The sequence below is a fragment of the Pseudopipra pipra genome, chromosome 16 (genome assembly GCF_036250125.1).
Source record: "Pseudopipra pipra isolate bDixPip1 chromosome 16, bDixPip1.hap1, whole genome shotgun sequence".
Classification (NCBI taxonomy): Eukaryota; Metazoa; Chordata; class Aves; order Passeriformes; family Pipridae; genus Pseudopipra; species Pseudopipra pipra.
In genome coordinates this window covers 1,994,249-2,019,942 of record NC_087564.1, presented here as the reverse complement: position 1 = coordinate 2,019,942, position 25,694 = coordinate 1,994,249, and the positions used below count along the sequence as shown (strand labels likewise).

Below are 25,694 nucleotides of genomic sequence, written 5' to 3'. Positions count from 1 at the left end.
CTTAGATTCATCTGGAGGTTTAATGGTTCTTCTTCACTGGCAATGTCGTCACTTTACCCCAGCCCACCTGTCTCGGGAAATTCTGCTTCCCTGGATTGCTCAGGGCTGTGACCTGGCCAGTTCTAGAGCCAGCAATGAATTTCCAGTGGAACATTTTTCCTACGATGAAGTGGCAGAGAAGTGTTACACATCAACCTCCTTGTGGAGGCAGCTGCTGGAGTCCTCCAGGCTGCTTAGATGTCACTGAAGGGGGGGAAAAAAGAAACAAAAAAACAGTGCACAGGAAATCTCTGCACAGAGGGGCCTGTTCATCAGGGAAATAGTGGAGGCCTAATAGAATCCTTAAATTGCTTGTTTATCTGATCAGAGATAATCTGTCTCTCCTGGTGAAGAGCTGAATATAATCATCAGGGGAATTAAATGGTTAAGGCTTCATTCAAGGCAGGGTTGACCATGCAGTCAGAAAGGGGAGCACTGCATTAAGCTGATTCCACTCAAATACCCCTTTTCCCTTTGTAGGAGTTTTCTTCTCTTCTGAATTGGTTCCTAACTAGCTGCAGGCTGTGTCCAAGGGACACCTGCTAAGGCCCTACCTGGCTAAGAAGGATCCCGTTGGTGTTGGGGTACCTGCTGTAAAGGCCAATGTGCTGACAGACTTCTGTAGTGGGGCCTGGCACAGCAGATCTGGGGTGCAAGGGATTTTTGGACAATGTTTAGAGCATTGGTGGCTGTTTTCTGCTCCCACAGTTGATAGTTTCACAGGAATGGAACCTGAGGGGAGCAGAAGGTCAGTAACTGTCAGGGAGAAGGTGGCAGAAGGGAGGCAGGATTGAAGTGACAGAGAAGGAAAGCATGGGAAATTACATTGCCAAAGGAAAAAATCCATGAGAAAAGGGTGAGAGCATAAGCAAAAAGATGAAAGGAACACAAAGAGACAGAGGGTGATGGGAGGAAAATGGAGAAGGGAGAAAGCAAAAAAAACAAGTCTCAGTTTTGAAATACTCTTTGGTACAACAGCGCATGTTAACTCAGGTACTTTGGCAGCCAGCCATTGGCTCTGTTATTTGGGATTGGGATTGATGGCAGCTGGTGGCTACTGATGGAATGAGTCACATTTTCTGCCTCCCCTTCCTTTTATGGCCATTAATGATTCACAGTTGCTGTGGGCTGCTGAGTTACACCACACCACGTTCCATGTATATTTGGGCTCAGGAAGTCACTGTTGAGCTTCATTCCTAAGATAGCTGGATCATGGCTCTCAGAAGGGAAGCTGAAAATCTGGTCTGGGAGCAGACACTCTGTGGGGTTTTAAGGAAAGGAAACATTCACTAACTCCTTCCCTCAGGGTTCCAGCAGCTTCTCTTGGAGACAGGAATATTTATCCATACAGAGCAGATGTACTGCATCTCCCACCAGGTCGATCTGCCTCTTCTCAATAATCCAAGTTTTAGTCCCCCTAGCAGGTATTTTTGTTGATTTGGGGTTTTTATATGCAAAAATGTTTTTTAGAACTGTTGTCAACTAGAAAGGAACCAAAATTTTACCACCCATAACCCTGTATTTTGATAGTTCCCATATAATGAATGTCTGCCTTAAAGTCAGTGGTAAAGCCAAATAGAAATTTTAGGCAAAAAACACCCTACCTGTCCCATCCTTAGTGCTAAACACAAGGTTTCTCTTGTTTTGGTACTGTTGCTTTGAACTACCAGTCTGAGCCTTGGTCAGATTCTTGAGAGGATGGTTATTCATACCACAAAATCTAAAATAAAAAGAAGTAGTCGCTGTCCTACCCACCAAAACAAGCGTAATTAGGACGCAGAGACTGAAATCCTCCAATCTCATATCACCTGATTAGAGCTAAGAGAAATTAATGGGGCAGTGTAGAGGAAACCCATGTGGAAGTGGCACTGAGGCTTCGCCCTCAGAGGTCACTCTTGGCAGGTTATGAGATCTGAATGTACATTGTGAGGGATAAAAAGCTGTGTTAGAGCTAGGAAGGTGTGATAATGGAGGTGGTGGTAAAAACAGCCAAAATAAGATTAGAACAAAGCAAAGACCTCAAGTAGATCAGAAGCTTCAAGGAAAAGTCTTGATCTTGTCTTGTAGTGCCTAAGATGGGGCTTAGACTGCTCGGGAGGTCTTGTAGTCTCTTTTTCCTGGTCTTGCCCATAGCATGTGTTGGCAGTGAGCTTGGGATTCAACTCACAAAGCAGGAGTCTAAAACCCAAGGTGCTAAATCCAATGGAACCTTATGTGCTGGGGTGAGGGGTACAAGGAGAACTCAAGCAGCCAGACCCAGTGGATGAGGATCAGGTAGGACAGAGCAGGCTGGTATCATTGTCATGATGACCAAGGAACCTCTGAGGCCTCAGATGGTTTCCAAACCAAAGAGTGAGGTGAAATCATGATCACAGGCTGGTCCAAAGCTTCAGGAGACTGTACCACAAGGCAGGTTCTGGGATGAAGGTTAGAGACAGGAGTAAAAGAGGGACAAGAGGATGCAGGAGGTGGTGCTGAGCAGGATTGCAGAAGCAGCTACAGGCTGGGACCACCAGTAACAGCAGAGAGGAATGGCTGGGGCTGCTTCATGCACTTCGTAGTGGAGAAATTGCTCAAGAACAAGCTGTTCTTGTTGACTTTGGTTACTCATCATGTGGCCAGGCTTATCAGGCCCCCAGTCCCCACGGGGTGACACACTGCCTGCACGTGAGCTGAGCCACATACCCCCCAGACCTGATGAGACAGGCTATCTGCAGTGTATGATTCATAAAGAAATTACTGATTATGCCATAAGCTTTTCCATCCTAGGGTGGCACTGGCTGGCAGTCATTATGAGCTGGATATACCAAATAAACTGTAAAACATAGTGTCACCATTTGGGATGTGCTTCAAGCTGGAACCACCCACTGTGAGAGCTGCCTTGCACTGGTACCACAGCTTCTGTGACAGTAACACGCTGCTTTCCTTACCCTCTCTTTGCTGTAGGGGACATCATTTTGCTGGTGTCGCCTGTGGTGTCTCCTCGTGCCTATGGAAAGGTGATGTCTGTCTGCGCTCGTCGGGGGTTTGTCCTGCAAGGCCTCAGGCAGCTGCAGCTCTCACCCCAGCAAGGCCTTGTGCTGAGCATGACAACAAGGCAGGTACTGGACAGAACACAGCGAGTTGTATACCCTGTTACCCCTTGGTCTGGAGCTAATTATGCCAATGCTCTTCTAGTAAGTGCTCCAAGGATTCCCATTCCCTCTTTTCCAGCTAACAGCACTCGTGTTCTCCCTGTTCCTGGGAGTGGCACTTGGGTTGCTTTCAGTGCTGGCTTTTCTCTAGCAGGAAAAATCCCTCCAGGCCTTGGCCTCTCACTAGGAACAGGAGCGTAAATTCATCACTGGGCCTCCTCCTACTAAAACAAATATGAATTTTACCATTGATCTCAGAAAAGCAAGTAGCCCCATGAACCAAATAACACTCACTGATCTGCAAAGGTGTGTTCAGGAGATAGTCTTCACTAACAGACTGATATTTGGTGCTGTTCTTCACAGTCCATCAGGGCCTTTCAGCAGGAAGTCCCCTCGTTCAATGCACTCCAAATGCGTTGCAAAAAGAGCTTTCCTGTTATCAAAACTAACTTTTTTTTTCTTTGCACCTCTTTCTAACATGGCGATAGATTTGAGTTAAAATGCAGTTGGCATTTTGACAAGTCAGCCTAAGGAAACAGCAATAATCATAAATGCAAGATTGGAGTCAAACTTAACATGTGCAAGAAGTCCAGTGCTGCACTTCGTACATTATAAATCACACAGAAATCTTATGGCACCTTCTCTCACAAAGGAGCAGATCCCTGACTTCAAATTATCATGCTGAGCATTGTTTGCTATGTCAGTCAGCAAATACATCATTTTGCAAATTAAACTGTACAAATCCCCTCTTTTCTGCTTAAGCCTAAGGAATAATAATGTCCCTGGCCATGATATTTGTTAGGATGAATATAACCTATTTATGGAATACCACAGACCAAATAACCAGCTGTTTGGAGCATGATCCTGAGTGGCCATTAAGAAGTTAACAGCAGCAGCTATTGCTCCAATGTGCTGTTTGGAGCTAAAATTTCTGAAAATCATCCCTTCATTTGGGACTCAAGATCATTTTTGTATGAGTGACTTAAAGTGGTACCACATTTCAGCTCTGTTACCACTGTTGTGGTTTTGGCCCAGCCCAGTTCCAGGGCAGAATGTTTTTATGTAAAGCCTCTTCCCTGAGGTTTAAATTAAGTTTCTCTGCCTCATGAATAGGTGATGCATGAACACCAAGATATTGAAAATTCCTGTGCCTCAGTGTTGAGCTGTATCTTGTTATGCCATCACAATTTATCTATTTGCTGGAGTGCCATAGTAATTACGTCTGGATTTAGCAGTCTAACTTGCCCTCATTATTTCAGATTGATGTATTTTGCCCTGGAAAGAGTTCAAGCTCACCTGATAGTCCTGCAAGGGGAGAACTCCCAGCTGAACCACGGGGGCACTGCCTTGTTTTGTTGCTGAGGAAGGAGAATGCAAGTCATCACATTCCTGCCCTGATGAAAGGTAATGCTTTCTCTGCTCACCAGCCTGGGGGAAGGAGGTTTGCATTTCACTGTATGTGAGCTAAACATTAGCAGTCTGACCACAGCTGTTACAGTGCAGGGAATAGTTATGGAGAATATCAAGGCCTGCTAGTTTTCTGCATGTTTCCCCAGACCAAGGTGTGAATCAGTCACGACTGCCCATTCAACAGAGCAGGCTGATCTTTGCCAGGTGTTTGATTTTAGCACTGGAGTCCTCTTGAACTTAGAATCACTGAGTAGTTCCTTTTGGAAAGGACCTCAGAGGGTCTCATCCAACTTCCTGCTCAGTACAGCATCAGCAGTGAATTCCAATCAGGATGCTCAGGGGTTTTCCTGTCAGGTCTTGAAAATCTACAAGGCTCCCCTGCCTTTCTGGGGCTTTGTTTCAATGCTGGGCCATCCTTATGAGAACTGTTTTTTCTTTATGTCAAGTTGAGCCTCCCCTGCTTGAATTTGTGAGCCTTGTACACCTCCATACTGGGCCTGACTTGGTCATCTCACACACGTGGCACGTGGTGTGGGATTCTTGGGATTGTCCTGTGCAGTGCCAGGAGTTGGACTTCCAGGAGCTGGACTTTAATGATTCTTGTGGGTCCCTTCCAGCTCAGGACTTTCTATGATTATATGACCTCAACAACCTTCTCTCAGATATTCTTATTGCATACAGAGGTAGGATAGCCAAAATGCAGATGTGCCACTGAGCCTGAGGGCAGCATCTGATCCTACCAATACCAGCTCCAAGTCCTGCGTACTTGTGACTTCCAAGGACCTGAAAGGTTACTCATTTTATATTAGGGACTGCCAAAAACAGTCAAGTTGCTGCCCCAAATCTTCTTACTTGAATGAAACTATGCTGAGGCTCTGTTTCAGGAAAAACATGATTTGGTTTTCTTAAGGATGAGTTGACATTGGTCTCAAGTGGGGAAGATCAGAGTGATCAGGAGGGAACAGAAATCCTGCCCTGCTCGGCTCTTCCCAAGAAGGGGGTCCCTGTGACTGACCCCTCCACTAACACCACCACAGATAGCCCATGAAGAGGACATTCATCCACAGCCCAGTCACTTCCTTTAATCTGTCCATTTTAGAGGTTTGGGAAAAAAATGGCAACTCAAAAAGTCCTGGGCTTTTTCTCCTGAGACTATCACAGACTGTTCTGAAAACAAGTGCAGACACAGAGGATTAATCATGGCAGAATAATTAGAGCCCTATGTCACCTGCTGCCTCTACACCCAAAGGAAGTTGCTTATTAAAAAGTACAGTTTCTGCTCCTTTTCTCAGTGCCACAGAGGATGTTTACAGTGTTGATGTTTTGCACAGGGAAATTTCCACTGGAAATATATAGGTGGGACTGGAACAAAGCACAGTCTGGAAAGGTAAAATGTTTTCCCTCATTGTAGAGAACTCAGGGTTTTTTTCCTTTGTTTCTAGACAGATTTTGCAAATGCCTCTTTCCATGTGTTCTGTGCTCTTTGCATCAGTCCTGTGCTTCAGAACTGACCTTAGTCCACGTTCCAGAGCCCTGGAGAGGGGAAGCTAACGCTCTTGCCACACGAGCTTTGGTTTGGCCTCTGGGAAGTGAAGAATAGCACTAGGATTTGAGTAGGATAAATACCTTACTAAGAAGTTTTGCATTTATAATCAGTACCCCTGAAAAGCAGTTACCCCTTTTAGATCTTGAACACTGTTTAATTTTCAGAGCAAGGAAAAGCTCAACAATTATTCCTGAAATAGAGCAGATAAATAGGTGGTTTTGGGTAAGGATCTCTGTCTTGAGAATCAAACACTATATATTTATGTCCAAGCTTTACTTTTTGCCATGCCCTGAGTTTGAACAAACAGCAGGTAATGCTGTGACAGTGATGGCACATTTTTGGTTCCTCATGCCTGCTGAATTTCGAGAAGCAGAGGTGATTGTCAGTGGCACATCTGACACCTGAGCTTTGCCATCAGCCTCCAGCACCAATAATCCATTTTTCATGTTCCACTAGAGTGAATTTTTGACAGCCTTGTACGGTAGAAAGCGATCAAATGTGTACAAAGTAATTTTAAAAATAACAAGCCTTTAAAACTGTGGTCTGAAATATTATTACAGAAGGCTGAACTAATTGTTGTGGAAGTGTAGCATATGCCAGCCCCTTAATGCACTGCCTGTGTGCAGCCCAGCTCTTTGGAGCAGCAATGAAGCTGAGAGATTACTGGGTTTAAGCACTTAGTGTCTGTGAAAGTGGTGTGGAATCAGATATTTTCCAGGCTGGGAGTTACATGAGCAGAACATGATGTCTCTGTTCAGGTCTGAAACCTCCATGTTCATGTGGTGCCATGTGGGATGCAGGACGTTGGCCTTGTGCCTTGGGGTGTCAGACACCTTGAGGGCTTCCACGTGAGCGCTGGGCTCACATTTGTGACTCTTCCTAGTGGATACCAACTTATTTAAGATATTTATTCTAATTCAGCTGTGTGGCAGTGTCTGTGCATTTGTTGCACGTTCACAGCAAGAGTTAGAAGGTGATAGAAACAACTGGGGTGCTGCTCCCAAAGCAGAGGTGTCTCCAGAGAAAGCTGTGGCCCAGCCTCAATTTTCAACAACTACTTGCCCCACTGAAGTGATTAATGTGATTTGGGGGAGAGGAGATGGTTCAGGTGCATTTCGTGTCTCGGGTAAGCTCAGCGTGACCCACATCGGTAATGGAACTGTGTTCATATGAATCAAACATTTGATAGCAGAGGGTTTTCATGTCAGAGCTCTGTATCCCTCATGTTTGCTGCTGTTCCCTGCACAGGGCTGATGGATGAGCTGGCAAAGCCAGGCCTTGGCAGTGGGCAGAGCAGCCCCCCTGTGACTGCTGGCCTGGATGCCTCTGTCTGCTTCCATGTGGCTCCGTACGCCGAGACCTCGCTGCAGGCCCTGGGTAGGTCAGAGCTGTGGGAAATGCATTGGCCTGGCTTTTACTGGATCACAGACTCAGAGAATGGCTTGGGTTGGAAGGGACCTTGGAGACCACCCTGTTCCACCCCCTGCCATGGGCAGGGGCACCTTCTACTAGACCGGGTTGCTCCAAGCCCTGTCCTTGGACACTTCCAGGGATGGGGCAGCCCCATAAGGTGTTACAACCTTATTAAGGCATTTTCCTGCATAAAACCATTAGGAATATGCTTTTTGTATGTGATAGCTCATTTACTGTTCTGCTCTCCATCAATCATGGTAATGCTCATTTGGCTGCATTCTGCTGCTAGGTAATGAATGGAAGAATCAATAGAAAAGCAAAATGAAAATACTTTTTAAGTTAATTAAAAAGACATGCAAAAAGAAATTATTTAAATGTGACATGATAACATCCAATTAAGCCTTAATTAATATATTTAGTTAAAAGACTAATATCCAGTCTATTGATATTTATTGCCATAGTTTCAAGAGAAGTCAAAATATTAAAATGAGATAAATCAGTGGTTGTGTGTAAAACTGGAATGTGCTGAAGTGATAAATGCTCTACTTTTTCTGTAGGTGCAGAAAAGGCACTTTTCAATTTCATTTTACTCAGATATTCTTAATTTCAGTTTATACAGTTGAATTCACTTTAGTAACTCATTCATTCAAAGCTGGGAAATTGATAGGATTTGAAACAGCAAGGAAATGGGTTTTCTGCTTTAAAACTGTGACTCACATGGGTGGGAGAGTCTTAAACTTACTAGTTCTGTGCACTTGAAGGTCCTGGTAACCAGATGTTTATTTCACTAACTACAGGTTTCTTGCGTATTAAGCAGGTTCTAATAGATTTATTTAATTAAATTATTTGAATTTTTGGATGTCAGGACTTTTAGTTGAAATATGTTACTTTCCAAAACTGAATTCGTACTAAATAATAAGGAAAAATAATCATCAAATGCATGTTATTCACCATTCTCTAGCATTATGAAATGTTAAGGTATAGGAATAACTAAGTAAATAAATGTTTATCAGTACAATGGTTTTAATAATTAGGTAATGAAACAGTATGGAATCAAACACAGGCTATACCATTCCCAACAGGATGGTGGATACAAGCATGGTGTTGCAGTAGTCCCCAAATTAGCTCTCAGTTGTATGCCCTGTAATCTCCTTGAAAGCAAATGAAGTATTGATTTCATGTGAAGTCAAACACCAGTTATCAATCCAAAATTGATGCCTTCAATCACTTTGGTGTAGATCTATCAACTCTGCTTAAGGATGTGAATAAGGATATCAAAATTACATGTGAACATATTTGCTTCACATGGCAAAATGTAATTCCAGGGAAGGAGTGGAACTAATTAGTGGAGGTTTGCTGTGATAACACTCCTCATGCAGGAACCTTTTCCTGGCCATGCTGAGCTGCAGCATGAGGAGACAGTGAAACACTGGCCTTTGCTTGGTTGAGAATTAATTCCTTCACAGTAAAAAAGACCTGAGATTTGTTTTTGTGGGGTAACAGTTTTGGGTTTCATCATCTCCCTGGATAGGAGGAAACCTCAGCGCAGTTCCAGAGCCCCACAACATTCCTCTGGATTTTTTCTGCCACCGAACGTACGCTGCTGATCCTGGGATGGAGCAGGTTGTGACGCTGACAGTGGTTGGAATGCAGACCATGAAAAGTGCTGGAGAGCTCCTTCACCAGATCCTGTTTCTTGGGCTTAACAACAAGTCTCGGAGTGCAGGTGATCCCAGCTCTTGGGGAGGGCTGGGGAACTTGGTCAGGGAAGTTTATCCTGGCCAGCTGCTTTTATCCAACCAGGAACATCACGGAAAATGTGGTGAGTGGAAGAAGAACAGGTTTCTTTGTTCACCTGCCTAAAGAGCTGAAGAATTTGTTATGACTTGTTATGGGCAAGGCCACATTTCATATCACAAATGGCTCAGGTGGCCATAATTTTCTTCAGAGATTGTCAAATTAGTTTAAAGATGTGCTTAGAATTATTAAGATTTTATGTAATTCAGAGCATTATGTCTCTCCCTAAGTACTGGGAGATCAGGCAACTGTAACTGGGGCACAGCAACAGGAATTTGGAAGTCACAGCCTCTGTTCTGTCCTCTGACATCCTTTGTGAGCAGAACCAAGACACTTCACTGCTTCATGCTTCGATTCCTCGTGCACAGGAGGAAAACCAATGCCATCCCCATGTTAAATGCTCACACATGCATGAAGAGGGCTGTCAAGCCCTAGGCAGGATGATGATTTTATATAATTTCATGATGCAGGTTGCACTGAAGTGTAATAATACAGGAAGTGTATGCACGAAGGGCAGAAGTCTGGCCCTGTCTTATACTGTGTCGCATCCTACTCCTAAAACTATGCTGAAATACTACTTGAAATACTACTGAGTAAGTTCTGTACATGAGACCCCAGCTGACAGAAACTTCCAGCATTCATGGATTGAGTCCCTAAATATTTTGCTACATTGCAGTAAGACTACAAACACAACAACATTTAAACTAGAGACAAGTCAGCATTCTATTGTAGTTTATTACTATAATGAACATTGCTTGAAGTGGAACGTTATGAGAGGTGCTAGAGGATCTATAATTATGGATTTTGCTGTGCCAAGCCACATTGTTGTCAGTGTATTCTCAGGGATTCCCTTTCAACTCTTCTCCATTAGCTGTGCTCTCTAATCTAAATCATGGCATTTGCTCCCTGTGGCTCCCTGTTGATTTCCAAGATAGCTCATTTTTTCTTTTCAATGTAATGTTATTTCCTAGCATTTGTGTCTTGTGGGTTTTCCCAGTGTGTTCCTATATCTGCATTACAGTCCATTCTGGATGGGTGGTGGTGAAGCAGCTTTGGAACTTGTCTAGTGAAAAAAATCAGTGTGAAGTCAGAACATCTGTCTCCAAAAGCAAACAGAACTCCCATGAAACACTTGCTGCTGTCTGATGCTGAACACTTTTCTCTTGACTTGCAGAAGAGCCTGGGTCAGGATTAGAGCTCCTAGGCCTGAAGTGGTTGCCCCACCTCACTCGATGGCAGGCCAGAGAAATAACCCCATTTGAGGCTGGAGATACTGAGTGGCAGAGGAGCCTGGATACACTGATGTCCAACCCCGTCCTCGTGTGCGTGTTCCGGGGGATCAATGCCTACGAAACTCTTGCAGGTGTCTTGGAGGGATTAACACAGTGTAGGGAGAAGCTCACCACAAGTGGAAGTCTCCCACAGGCAGTCATGGCCTTGACTGCAGAGGTGACATTCAGACAAGCCATCCTCTTCTTCACAGAGGCTGATTTTGTAACTGGTAAGACATGTCGTTACTATTTATATTATCCTCAGGGATAAGGTGTTTGGGAATTGATTGAACTTGGACAAAGGAATCCAATGCTATGGGTTTTCTCAGGCACAGAAAAACTTAATAGTTTGGGGCTAAATTCTGTACTTGGCTGAATTATGATGAAGGCTATGAAATCAGCAGGAGCCAGCTGAGGGCATCTGCTAGTTGGCTTTTTAAATTAATGTGGCTCTGCTTGGCCTGGTGTCCTTTCTGAAGATCTCGAGGTGCTCCATAAGTACTGAATAGATATCAGAGCAGTTGGCAGGACCAGTGAATAACACCATGCATTTTACATTTCTATAGTAGAGAAACTGAAGAACAGGGCCAAGACCTTTTCCACCTAAAGAGGACACCTGACTGTAGTGCCAAACTTGTTGGGGCCTGATGCCTCAGTCTTGCCCTGTACTCAGGGAGATGAAGGTGTGACCAATGTGCAGGACCTGAAGAAAGCAGATTTCTTGAGAATTTCTTTTTATCCTGGACAAGAATGAGCAGAGGAATGGAGACCTTTGTTGTCAAAAGCTTCTCAGGCTTCAGTGATACGTGCCAGCATTGATCTTTCAGCACAGTAGACTTACTCCTGTACCAGGAGATGTATAACCATGCCTCTGAAAACTAAATCACCATGCAGACTGTGGGGTTATTGGCATTGGATGTTTTGGAGCAGCAGACTACAAGCTCCTGCTCTTTTCTTTTAATGTGAAATATTTTGCCATGTCACCTCCATTTTTGGGCTGCCTGACTCCTCAAGCCCAGAGATAAACAGCTCTGAGCCTGCCAACTTTTGAAGGTGTCCCTGCCCATGGCAGGGGGTTGGAACGAGATGGGCTTTAAGGTCCTTTCCAACCCAAACCATTCTGTGATTCTGTGATTAGTCAGAAGCAGAGAGAAATCAAGATTGTGGTAACACCATGTATCAACTGCAGAGCAGTGACACAGTTCCATAAGTGCATTCGTGCTTTGAATTTATAGCTCTTCCTTTATCTTTCCTTGGGGAAAAAAGGCCCTTTGTTGTCAACACAAACTTAGACACTTGTGTCAAACACTCTGTGCCTGTGTAGTGTGGAGTAACAAATTGGCTGTGGGGAAAAGAAAGAAGAAAATGTGATTTGTCTGGGAAAAGATCCTTAGCTTAGTCTCATAGAAAGTTAGATTTGTTAGTGATCTATGTGGGAGTTCTATGTGAGACTGGTGAGCAAGAAGAGGAGGCCTCCAGAAATGGAGGCATCAGACATCCCAAATTAGTGTATAAACTGGTAGGAATTCATGCACTGCAGCCCTTGATTAAAGTCATCTCGAGATGAAAAGGCAGGATAAGAGGGAAGCAGAGCTGTGAGCTCAGTTTATTGAGGGAGGTTATAATGGCAGTGCCAGCCTTTCCCACCAAAGCCATTGTCAGGAACAAAGGAGCACAGCTCAGGCATGACTTCCACACCCTGCACTATCTCTTTTATAGGATCATTACATTTTTCCTCTTGTTTTTATTGTTGTGGGAGGAATGGAGAGGCCTTTGTGCTAGAGAACAGCTCTTTAATACTTTTGTAGCAAGTCAAATGTCTGCCATTTCCACTGCTAAATAAACTTACCTTTGTCACCCCTTACCCCCAGACAGTGAAGGTTTCCCATCTGTCAATCCATAAAAATACATCTCCTTCCTTTTACAGATGCAGAGCACCGCCCTGCCATGAAATACCTGCCACCACCTGGCAGGAGGCCCAGGGCTGAAGGTAAGACCAGAAATACGTCCCAGTTGCCTCTTGGATATGAACAAGTTAGCTTATGCTCTTAAATAGATTGAAGGAAACCAGAACTGTCCTCTGTCAGAGCCATTAAAAGGGGATTAGTAAACCTTTGGTTAGACATCCTAATCCCAGGAAATTAGGGCCAGATGGGTCCACTTGGTGCTGGGAGAAGATGGACTGCCAGATCACCTTTCTCCTATGCAGTTCTGAGAGTGACCTGTGTAGGGTTGCTGTGGAAATTAGGCTGGAAGAGTAATTAATGCCTGCTTTTTAGCAGCCCTTTTCAGATGTTGATCTCAAAAAAAGATGAGTGGCATTATGTTTTAGAGAGGTGAAATGTCTTGATCACCATTGCCCAAGTGAGTGACAAATCAGAGGACAATGGGCATTCCCTGTCATGTACATCACAGTGCCACCCAGATCACCATGGAATTCACAGATCCTTTCAAATAACCCCAATCCTAAAGAAAAAAATTGGTACTGTGAGGATGGGAGCTAAAAAGTTACGAGGAAAGGATCTGGGAGCTGATTCCACCGATTTGTGCTCTTACTATTCCAGCAAAATAAACAACAACCATGTGGAAAGAGAAAGAGGTCTTATTAGAAGAAAAACACTTTGGCTAGATACCTTCCAGATACGTTGTCCTGGGAAGTAGAAAGACATGGATTTTGGACAGTAATAAATACCCAAAAAATGGTAATTTTGTTTCAATGAACAGATTGTAGTTTTCTGTTGTCACACTGGCTAAACTTGCCAGCCATTGGCAAAGGAAGTCTTTTATTAATCTGATGCAGGATTCTCCTCATTGTGCCCTAGATTTAGATAATTTCTCACTTCACATGAAGTGCCTTAATTTTCCTCACCTCTCCAGGTCACTGCAGGTTTTACATTAGACTGAAGGAAACATTTTTCTCTAGGCTTTTGTCCTAAGTTCTGACTCACCAGATCCTTTCACCCTGCTCTGCTCTCATGAAGAACCACTGGAGCAGTCGTTCCTGGCTGTTTGGGGAGTGTCAGTGAGGTTTTGTCAGCAGAGCTGGGCTCAGTACTCAGAATCCACAGCACTTCTTGGCTTCCAAGGGCGCAGGAGAGGATATCAAACAGAACACCTGAGCTTCTGGGATTTACACTGGACACAAGGTTTCTAACTTGACTGTGGAGTACTGGGAGAACAAAGGTGGCTTAAAACCACTGTTAGCCACTCCCTGAAATCACAGAAAAGGTACCCAAGAACCCACAGGACTTGTACTTGCAGTCTTATTCAGCATGTGCCCTTGGGCTCATGCGACACTTCCCAGGGTGTCCCAGTACATCTGAAATCAAGCCATGCATGCCCCAGTATAACACTTTTGCCTGCATTATGTAGAAGTGATGGCAACATCCTCCAGTTACTCTCCAGGAATGCACAGACCACTCACTCCAATCCCTCTGTTTCTCTTTTTCAGTGGGTGAGAGCTGGAGAGGCCGTGCAGAGTCCCTGTTTGCCTACCTGCACACAGGTGAGAGAAGAGCAAATGGGAAAATGTCATTTGATAAGGACTCGGTGGAACTAACTCATCTGGATGTACCAGCCCAAAATAAGCAGCAGGATTATACCAACATTTTCCTGAGGCTGGAATACAGGCAGTGATAACCTCCCTTTCCTAAGCCTGCCAGGAAATCTAGTATCTGCTTCTCCTGAGTTTACACTTATTTGAAGTCACACACCTGTCCGAAGTATTGTATGTAAATAGCATATAAGATAAACAGTATTTTTGATATGAAATGAAAACCTATGTAATAATTTGGGGGGGGAATCACTGGCTCTGAGGAATGGATCTAAAAAATATTAATATTAATATTAAAAAGTAGAAAAACATAGTAAAGACCAGGAAACTGGGATGTCCACTGAACAGCCAAACTGGAGGTAGAAATCAGGCAGGGTTTAGGTTGCCAAACAGGTACCTCTGGTAATTCCAGATCAGCAGAAATTGTTGCAGTAGTTAGTGGTGTTTTGTCTAACTCTTGTCACTTATAATCACTGAGGAGAGGAAGCCAACCCTCAGTGACAAGGTGTCCCACCTCTTTTCAACACTTGTCTTTGACCAAACCAACCTGGCAAAGTGATGTGAGACAAATCCCTCCTGAAGCACCTGAAGTCCATAAATATGCAGCAGGTAGTGACTCACATAAGCACAAGAATGAGAATATTTGCCCAAAAAACGTAGCAGATGGTGAGTAAAACATCTGGAGGCCAATGAGCACTTCCAGAACATCGAGATAGCCAAGGTGGATCTGAGCAGCTCAGCAGATCCAAGCAGCTTCCTGCACTTGCAGGCTGTTGCTATGGCATTTAAATCTTCCTGTTCAAGATGGATGTGAAGAAAATAGCACATCTTTAATAGGAGGGCTCCCTGCACGACAAGGGTTAGGTTTCCATCTCAAGTGGGAAGGCAGGAATCTTCCTTTATATTTTTAATCCTGTGTTTCCCTGCCATGAATCTTGTTTCTTGCCACCTGAAAATAACAACATTCAATCACAGGTAGCCTTGTTGATGCTTTGTTGCATTGGCATCTGTATAATGAGTAGTGGGGTGTACAGGAAACATAAAATGACATATTTTGTACACAGATAATCTTGGATCAGTTTTACCACCTGTCACTTCCTTCGTGCTGACTGACATGGTTAAGCACCAGCAGTTCCTGGGGCCTCACAAACTGGTTCTGACCCAACAGTTGCCAATAAATCTTCAAGAGATGTTATTAGGATAAAATATTAACTATGCTCCTAGTTGTAAGTACTTTAGCAAAACTAAAAGCTCAAAAATGCTGTCATTAAAAATGGAATTTATGTATTTTCTGCCTTTACATCCATTTTCTACCATCAGACAGTGAAGTTATCTTGGTCTGGTTTGTTTTCTGCTTCATAGTGCTGCAGCTCTGCTGGGAGAGCTTTGCCAGAAGCAGAAAGTTTTTGCTGAAATGTCAATTTTGGTAAACACAATTCTATTTATAATGGGTTTATGACATTAATAGGGACCTGTCAGGCTTGTTAGTGCCTCTCTGAAACAGAGCTCTAACCGAGATACAGAACACAGGGATAAGAATTTAATAGCTGCCTTAAGGATTGCATCACATAATCTCTACAGTTCACATGAAAAATGTAAAAGGGAATATTTTATCCCTCTTAAAACATTAATGTATAATAGAAAGGTTTGAGTCTTATCCTACAGACCTGCCACATAAACTTTTTGGACTTGGAGCAGATTTCCTGGGGGGAAAAGAATCTCCAAGCCTTAACTGTTTTAGATGTATTTTTAAACTAAAAATCCAACAAAGGAATAAATAAATAAATAAATAATCCTTGATGCATGGGGCGTTTTATGGACCTGTTTTGTTCAGATTTTTATGAACTTCATGCCAGCTTTTCCATAAACCTCATCTCCAGAGGTCCACCCAGGCTAGTAAACAACTCCTGCTGTGTGTTTCACGGGAGTGCTTTGTTCCAGGAGCCCAGGTCCTCTGCACAGTGCTGCTCATCAAACCCAGGGTCTGGAGCCAGAATCTTGCCAGGATCCTCAGAAACCTAGACCTGGAAAAATTCACCCTGGTCGGAATGAAACACGTAGACCTGGAACCAGCCATTGCTCTGGGACTCCTTCCCTCTGAAGTGAAACAGGTTGGTTCAGAATCAGATAGATCCGTGGCTCTGCTGGGCTTTAGAGTGGGGAAATATGTCAAGTGGTGAATAATCCATTCCTGGAAAAGGCAGCAGTTCCCACCCGGGATTTCAGAGGGGTTGTTGGAATTGAGCTGTACAGAACAATCAGATCTGTACCTTATCAGCACAAAGAGAGCTGACATGCTCAGGGTTCCTTTTATCACATGCCATAAAGAAGCAGACCTGGTTTCTCCCAGATGAAACTGTGGAGGATATGGGGAATACAGACCTCCCAGGAATCTGTACAGGGCTGGCTCTTTACCTGCCAAACAGGTGTCTTCTCATCCTTCCCCAGGGTCATTCCAGGTAGGGCACAGACCTGCACGTGTGCCTGGTTTTATTCCATGTGTTTAAACCTGGGAAACACTCAGTGCATTGTCAGGGAATATGGATCTCTGGAGTGCTGTTACCTTAGATTACATCAGAGACACAGCTCCTGAGTTCCAGGAGCCTGTGAGCAACTCTGTAAAAATGGCCTGCAAAGAGAGAAAATTGTCATTGCTGAGGTCTAAAAGACAATAAAAAGGCTTCTTAAGTTTTGGGGCATTATGGGTGTTAATTACCTAAAAATAGATATGTTTCTGCTCTTTATAGTGTTAGAAATTATTTTTTGTCCTCAACCTGACATATCCTGAGTGTTCAGATATTATGAAAGCCTGGAAACTGAACACTGGGCATTTGAGAGGAGTTAGATTATTATTTTTTTTGTTTAATTTCCTTGGGGGAGAAAGAAAATCTGTGTTATTTGATTGCTTTCATGAAGACATGTAACCAATTAACTTTAGAGAAAACAAACCTTTGTAATTGATACTGTTGTTGGGTTAAGTTGGGAAAGTTTATAGCATATTCTCCAAGAAATTCTTGATAGAGGCTTCCAGAAGAAAACAAGAACGTGCCAGGGCAGCACTGTGGAACAATTAATATCTTCTGTGTGATAGCAGTGAGCACAAGCATCTGATTTTTAAATATTTATACTGGTAAGAGGGTTATAGTTGCTGTTGGAGTGGATGGGGATGTGCTTCCCAATATGTTTTTTAATACAAAACCAAATACAAAATGCTTTTTTGATCATCTGAAACAGAAAACGTCTTAAAAGGTCCAAATATCCTCAGGAAATAATGCATATACTTGTGGGGTAAATGTGAGGAGAGGTTGTTTCATGAAAAATATCTTGGGTTTAGAGTTCTCCAACACACCAGAGCAGCTGTTGAGCATTGATTTAGTTTTCTTGAAGAGCTGGTAACTAATGAGTGTAAAAATTACAGATTATTGGGGGTTTGTTCATGGAAAAAAGAGCAGGTTTTGAAAGGGAAAGCAGAGAAATAGTGTGCCTTTGGCAAGGGGGAACTGACAGTAGGAAATGCTTTCTGCTGTCCAGGGGCTCCTTCTCGTTCTTAGAACATGTCAGAAAGTCTTTCACTGGTGAGGGCTGGGAAAGGCTGAGCTCCCAGGATAAGTAGGGAGATTTTCAGAAAGCCTCAGCAGGCTCCAGGGCCTGGGTTATTTGGAAAATCCAGCTGGTAAGTAGCACAATGGCAGCTATGGGAGCAGGGCTGGTTTTCCAGCTGAATTTCTTATACAGTGTTTGGATGGGAGCAATATCAGTGTTGATCTGTTCCTCAGTTTACAGCACAACAGGATACAACAGGATACAATGCTGGTTTTAAAATGAGGCTCTTCATGTGGGTGGAAATTGCTGAATTTAGCATGTCACAGAATCCCAGAATAGCTGAGGTTGGAAGGGATATCTGGGGATAATCCAACCCTCCTGCTCAGCAGGGTCGTCTGGAGCAGGTGACACAGGGAGGTTTGCAATGTCTGCAGAGAGGGAGACTCCACACCCTCCCTGGGCAGCTGTTCCAGTGCTCTGCCACCTGCCATGGAAAGAAGTTCTTCCTTATGTTGAGGTGGAACTGCTTGTGTTTTATTTATGGCCATTGCTCCTTGTCTTGTCTCTGGGCACCACCGAAAAGAGCCTGGCACCATCCTCTGACACCCCTTGGAGATACTTATATGTATGGATGAGACCAATGATGATGAGATGTCCTGTTGAAGAAAATGGAGCCAGTGTTTCTGTCTCTTCTAGAAATTTTCTCCATGGCTTTTATTGCCTCACCTGGAGCCTCATCCAAAATCCACCTCTAGAAAACTCCCAAGTGCTCTGCGATGTGCCAGTTTGTTGTGTGTACATAGTTTTTGTGAGCAAATTTGGGTTTTATTCACTGAAGCCAGACTACCTCACATCTCCTTTTTCTTTCTAATGTATTATTTACATGCTCTTGACAAATATCCTCAGCAGCCTGATCTCATCTACGTGATTGCTTTTTCAACTTAAATACTAACACTGAGCTCCGGAGCAGCGCGTGGCCTTTGGCATGTGATAAATAATGGATTGCTCCGTTCTTCCACGAGGTTATCGAGTCACAGGAGCCACAACAATGTGTTTTATCTGAAGTTTAAGAATGCTTATAAAAAACAAAGGTCAGGTAAATAGAGCTGACATTGTCTTCCCAGTTTTTTGGCACGACCTGATGGTGTTCAGACAGTGAGAAGTGCCTGCTCCCAGGAGGAATTCTGCCCTTGGAGGCTGGATCTCCTTTCAGTGCTTATCCAGCAGATCCAGCCCTGTGGAGATTGGCAGTTTTAGCCTGATTTTTACAGTGGGACCTGATCCTGCTTTGGGGGATTACCTGATCTGATTGCCTGCAGTAGCAGGTCACTGGACTCAATACTCAGTGATTCTCTCCAACCCTATCTTGTGATTCCAGCAGTAAAGGCAGAAGGATAATTTTGCTGCTTGTTAATCCCGTTATCCTCCCGAGCCAGTGCACAGCTGGAACTTCCTCTCAGCAAAATTGCTCACTGAATTCAAGGCAGCTGCACATGTGCAACCTCTCCACAGCTGCTCGGGGATCCACAAGGACACAGCTTGGAGACAGCATGATGGAAATAAAGGAGGATGGGGGAAAAAAGGATGGGAATAAAGGCAGAACTGGCCTGGTGGCATCTGGAGTGGATGTGAGGAGCTGTATCAGAAGGAAAGGGTCGCCTCGACTCACTAACAATTAGAAACAACATCATCTTTAACTCCAAGTGCCTGGATTTGCTGGGGAAGAACTGAAAGACAGGAAACAGAGAGAAGAGTTTTGTTATGTAGATCTAAAATCACTGTTAAGAAGCTCTGGAGCAACATAATTTCGTTTATTCTGGTCTAACAGAAACTGAATGTTTTCTTTGCAGTTGTTCCTGACGTGGATGAATGTTGATATGTCACATCAGTCTTTTTGAAAGTTTTCATGAAAATCATCACTGTTTTTCATCCCCCAAGGAGAAAACCCATAGAAAAGTGAATTATACACATTTCTTTTTAACTAACAAAATTTTCCAGCATGAAGGGATTATTTTGTATTATGCAGAGCCGAATGAATGTCACCATTTTGGAGCACACTCTGCCATGCTGAAATTCTTTATCCTCATCCAAACAGAGCTCTTGTCACTGGAGATATGACCCTTAGCCCATGGGGTAGAAGGACTGACAAACACCACATACAGTCCCTTACATAACTCAGCAATTTAAGAACAGGAGGGCTTTCTCATGGATCATTTTGCCTTTGCAAATAGAGGGGAGAATATGAGGCTTGAGCTCATGGTTTTCAATTTATAACCTAATTCTCAGAGATGCAGTTTAGGAGGAAGGTGAGTGTGAGAAGATTTGGGTCAAAGTCAGTGAATGGTTTCACGTGATGGAGGAGCAAAAGAGGCCTTGAAGTGTTTTATCTCCATATTTTTAAATGAAATGGTAGGATTTGCTTTTAGAAATGTTTTATCTAGAGAATTGCTATCCTCTGGTGCTTTTAGAAGATTAAAAAATAGAGGAATTAAAACCTCTGTGAATGATGTGATTCAGCTGAATCAAATTCCCCTCCTGTTTTTATTTCCTCCAAAATTAGAAAAAAAAGTAAATAACCATGAGTTGGTTCAGGCAGGGAGCTGGAAATGCCCTTGTTTGTAACATGTGGAGAACATCCAGCGCTGGCTGTCACACCGTGGGGTGCAGGGAAGCAGCTCCTGCCACTTTACTCAGATGAAGAGGCAGGAGGAGGGAGGCTGCAGCTGCTTTGGGCACCCTGATCTTGTGTTCAGCCCAGACATCTGCCACAAGCCTGGTTTTCCAAGGTTTTCCTTGATTAAAGCCGTCAGCAAGGCCATGAGCTCTCTGTTGCCCATGGCAAGTGCCCCAGGCACTCGCTGCCTTTCCATCATTGTGTCTGTCTCCAGCACTCAAAGCAGATTCCTCTCACCAGTACAGTGGTTGCTAGTTGGCATTTCCACTTATCCTTAGGCAAAATAAGATTCCCAGGGTCTTGTGACCAGCACAGCTACAAGAGGAACAGCTTTGCTCAGGAGTGGTCACGGGCTGAACTGACCGTGCTTGGAGAAGAAGCAAAAGTAGAGAAATTTGCTATGAAGCAAAGAAATTTTGGATGCAAGAAAAAGTGCTGTAAAATCACAGCATCAGTGGCAAAGCCAGGAGGGCAAATGGTTTTCTTGCAGGCCCTCTTCTGACCCTCCTGCTTTTAATCTCTGTGGTCGTGGTCCTAGTGTCTGGAATTCTACCATCTTCCAGGAGAAGCTCGGCCCTGGCAGCAGGGTATGTGTGTGTGTGTGTGGGGGGGGGGGGGGGGGGTCTTGCCTTTCATGAATACAAAAAGAAAGGGTCTGCTATTTGTAATCCATCATTTTATACTGGCTGAACAATGAAATGTGGCTTGTTATCCCAGGGCAGTTGTGACCCTGGTGATACTGCCCGTGTCCGTGCTCCCACCTGATCCATGTGAGTTCCTTCACGCCAGAGGAATTAGACCTTCTGTAACCTGGTGGATCTCACAAGTCCTGCTTGGTGTCTGTGGTGTATATTTTGAAACTCTGCCTTCAGAGCCCACTAGCATGTATCTCAAAAAGGGCACAAAGCAAGGAGTAAGCAAGATCTGCTTACTTCCAACTTTTCCTAGCCAAAGGAAAGCTGAGATATACCCAGTGCTTTCCAACACTGTTCCTTATAACTGTCTCATCTCTGTTCTTTCTTTTCAGGATCCTGCTGCTTTAGAAGCTCACTGTACCTACCTCACCTCAGGCACTGCTCTTGTGCTGTGTCTGCAGAGGCCAAATGCTGTGAAGAAGCTGGTGGATCTCCTGGGGCCAGAGGATCCTGAACTAGCCCAAGCAGTAGATCCCTGCCTCTGGAGGGCTCAGTATGGCACCAGCACACTCCACAATGGATTTTATGGTAGGTTTTTATAAAAGAAAAGGCCAAAGACTCAGATATGCAAATGGCAAATAAAAAATGTACTGTTCCCTCCTGCATTGTCACTACAGATCCAGCCTTGGCAGGCAGTGAAGACCATTATTCCCTAGAAAGCTTTCACTGTTTTCTTGATGGCTGAGCTGAGTGTATCTCCAGATATAAAATATTCCCCTAGAGGATATATTTCAAAAAGGTTTCTTCCCAGAACAGCCCTAGATCTGTGTTCCATCATAATAGATTTCCTTTGATCTCTTCCCTGCTTGGTCACTTTGTACTTTTGGCTTGGTTATTTTGTAATTACCCCCAAGAACTCATCTGTCTTCTCTGCTTGTGTGTGTCCTCCTGATGTCTCCATAACCCATTGGCGCACTCCCACCAGATTTCACAGAGGAATTAAAGACTCTAAGATACCGAGTTTCTGTAACATCTCAAAACATTGAGGACCAATACAGAGGTGATTAAGAATTTCTCTGACTGAGGAAAGCAGGTAAACTCAGCTGTTTTCCATTGGGAGAGGCTCTTTCCAGCTGGCACATGAGCAGAGCACACAGTCAGCACCCTCAGAGTGCTGAACCATCACAGCTCATCTGCCAGCAGGGAAGGACTGGGATGCTGCACTGTGTGTGTGTGTGATGAGAAAATGGGAATCAGCCCTGGAGAGAGTGGCCTGTAGAGAACAAAGGGTATTGCCACAAGGAGAGAAGGATGTTATTCCAAAAATTGTAAGGGTTAAATCACTGCCCGTGAGTAGTGTTTTGTCCTGACTGTGCTCTATGTAGTTAAACAAATATAAAAATAATAAAACAATAATTTCTTTAAACCCAGGTGAGCTGGTAGGCTCTGTATGCCCTCAAGTCCCAGAACTTTCCTTGGATTATTTGGCTCTTTCTGTTGTATTCTGTGCTGTGAAATCACTCCCTCTTTTCGTCCATATCAAGTGGTCTGTTGAAAACTGGTAGGTAATGAAGTACTACCATGTACAGCTTGGGAAAGAGAACCAAACCCTTGATCCAGAACCTTCAGATTGGATTCTTGAGGATCAGATTGGAATCTTGAGGACCAAGACTGAGCCAAGAGAGCTCTCTCACCATGATCCCATAGGATCTTATCTGTGGGAGGGACTGAAGAGCAGGATGTACCTACACAAAAAGAGTGGTCAGGGCTCTTTAGCCAATACTTTTACATTATTGGCCCTTACTTCTTTTGCCCTTAAGGTTAATGGGTTGTGTATCCAGGTTGCCTTGAGACTGAGAACTCCTCAGTCATGACTAAGAATGGGTGCTATATACCCCAAACTTCAGACACCTGCTACAGTTGGAGCATCCCCAGCATAACTCAGTGAAAGATGACTTTATATTGACTAGAGAGGCTGAGTCTCACCCTATTAGGTTGGGAGTCACAGGTAGCTCACTGGTTTTGAGAAGCCCTCAGATGTTCTGCTTTGGGATTCCCTTCAGATCCCTAGGCTGGGACTTGAAGTCACCTTTGAAGTCTGGGCTGAGCTGAGCTGGCCACCACCTGCTCTCAGACCAGACTATGTGCATTGTGTACAAAGCCATCCTGGCACACATTCCAGGAAAATGGATGTAGCTGTAGCTAACTGATGAGTCTGACCCAGCTGCTCTGCCAAGGAGGTGTCTGTCCATAAGGAAAGGAGTGTTCCTAAACCCTTGTACCTCCAAGAGCTTGTCCTTCAATACAGGTGAAACATTTACCTACAAGTTAAGCAGGAAGAGTTTCCATGAGTAATGTGGGGGACTGTAAGACTATCTTCCTTTCCTAGGAGGGAATACTAAGCTTTCTCAGTTTTGCTCCAGCCTAGGAAGAACTTTAGTTAATGCCTGAAGCAGAGCAAACTCTCACTGTTTCCTCCCAAAGTGACTGGGGAAATTCAATTAATATGAAGACTGGGTTCCAGGGAGACCATTGAACCAGGTAGTGCAGTAATACAGCTTTAATAGTCTGAGGCTCAGCTGCAGAGTTAAACCTGCCTTACTTTCATCTCTTCTGGAGCCTGGAAAGTCATTGTACAGTGCTTTTCCTTGCATCCAAAGAGCTCTTAGGTGTATGCACCTTGCACTGGGTTATACCTTGAGCAAAGCAAGAGTTTTACTGTTGCTCACTTTGGGAGCATTTGTGTCCTCTAATGGCATCAGTGATTTAAACATGGAAGGTACATAAAGGATCCAGCACAGCTCAAACACAGGAGACTTACACAACCTTAGGATTGTAAAGTGCTGTGTTAAGGGCTCTGGCCATACAAAGCTGGAATTATGGAGTTCAAACAGTGCTCTCAGATGGGATTCTTTCATGGGTAGCCTCAAAGGTGGGAATATTTCAGAGGATATTTGTGTGTTTGTATCCCAGGAGTATGGATCTGTGCCAGCACATTGACAAACTATGTGGACTCCAGTTATACAGAAATAGCTTTTCCCTCTCTAATATTTTCCACCCACGAATCTCAACACATCCTGAGTAGTGCTTTATAACACTGATGCTTTATAGGGAAATATTCAGCTGCTAAGCCTGGAGAGACCTCTCAAGTCACTGAGATCAGTTAATTCCCTCACAGACAACCCCATCACACATTCCCTTTCATAAGCATCCACCCCACTTGTCTGGTTGTCTGCAGCTTCTCTGCTCTGATAGCTAAAAATCTTCTTACATTTTCAAACTTAAATATAGTCACATACAGTTTGTGCCCATTTGTTCTTCTGCCATTATCTGGACTTTATTTTAAGTAGTTCTTTTTATGCCTCTGACCTTTTCTACCCTGGAGTGTTTATCAGAAATCAAATTGCTTCTCAGCTTTGGGTCATGTTGGGTCAAACAAGCCAAGGTCTTTTAGCTTTAACTCTTCAGATGATTCTCCATTCCTTCCACCATCCTCATGTCATTTCTCTGTACCTGTTCTAGTCTCAATTCACTTTTTTTGACCCCGGGTGAACAGAAAATACACTGCCATTAGCAATGCCTCATGCTAATTCTGATTTCTGTTAGAGCCCCCCAGCCTATTTAGGACCTGCATTATTGTTACTAAGTACATTTATTTTACTAACTAGCTCTTTTCCTTCAGTAAGATCAGCCTGATGTGATCCAGAAGCAAAGCAACAACAATGGGATTTAGAGCTGGTATTGAAGGGCTTCACAGGCTCCTTAACATGATTCCCTTGACTATACTCTTAGGAAATAGGAGTCTTGTTTACATGAAGAAGCTGCTGAGTGATAATAGGACAGAATCAAAATACCAAGGAGGCAATGAAACTATTCTAAATATAATGGTTTTAAACGTTTGCTATTACTGTACAGAACAGCTGGCCTTTAAAGCAATTACTTCAGTAAGTTGCACATCATCAATCTCTCCAAAAGATGAGTGTGAGTCTAGAGAAAATGTTTAATTCAAAGCCTGAGAGAATCTTCTCATTTTATTTATCTCTCAGGCTCCAAATCCTATCAAATGGCTGTCCGGGATATGAAGCTGTTTTTCCCAGAAGGGCTGTGCTGTGCCAAGTGTCAGACACTGGAGGAAGAAGAGGTAGGATCTGCCCTTTCCTGGGGTTTATCCTGCTGTGTCAGAGCAGTGGCTTTGGCCTTGCTGTCCCATGACTTCTTTCCTATTATGTTTTAGATAATGCTGCCTTTGATGTGTTTTACCAGCTGCTGAGTTTTCCTTCTCCTGTGGATGTTCCTACCACACTGTGCTCCCTCTGTATTGACCCAGAGAGCTGGTTCAGATCTGTTTGTTCAGAACCCTGGGCTGGAAATTCAGGAGGGCTCAGGGTTTCAGGAGCAAAGCTCCCACATGGTCAATATTGATTTGGAAGGGGGATATTTACTTTCAGCAGGGATGGCAGCATTATCCCTGACTGCTAAGCACTGCTAAGATGACTCAGGGGCTGATTTTTTACCAGCTTTGTGTCGTTCAGGAGCAGAGCTGAGGTGGGATGGCTGATGATGGAATAATGATTTGGTGATGCTCAGTGGAGTGATGGAAATGTTTGAGCCTTGCTGTGGCTCAGAGGTGACCCAGCTGAGTTAGTCCAAGGAGATTAGCTCTGGAGCTGGATGCTGCT

General features: G+C 43.9%; 1 protein-coding gene across 8 annotated transcripts in view; it reads left to right on the top strand.

Moving 5' to 3' along the window:
* DNAAF8 (dynein axonemal assembly factor 8) overlaps window positions 1-25,694 on the top strand; it is a 92,678-nt gene that overhangs the window by 54,345 nt on the left and 12,639 nt on the right. For all 8 annotated transcript variants that reach the window (XM_064672569.1, XM_064672574.1, XM_064672572.1 and 5 more), the window contains 10 exons: window positions 2,986-3,140; window positions 4,433-4,577; window positions 7,378-7,506; window positions 9,074-9,268; window positions 10,514-10,840; window positions 12,538-12,600; window positions 14,062-14,115; window positions 16,105-16,274; window positions 21,408-21,603; window positions 25,062-25,156. In XM_064672569.1, the coding sequence (XP_064528639.1) occupies window positions 2,986-3,140; window positions 4,433-4,577; window positions 7,378-7,506; window positions 9,074-9,268; window positions 10,514-10,840; window positions 12,538-12,600; window positions 14,062-14,115; window positions 16,105-16,274; window positions 21,408-21,603; window positions 25,062-25,156 (1,529 nt within the window). The remainder of the gene's footprint in view (window positions 1-2,985; window positions 3,141-4,432; window positions 4,578-7,377; window positions 7,507-9,073; window positions 9,269-10,513; window positions 10,841-12,537; window positions 12,601-14,061; window positions 14,116-16,104; window positions 16,275-21,407; window positions 21,604-25,061; window positions 25,157-25,694) is intronic.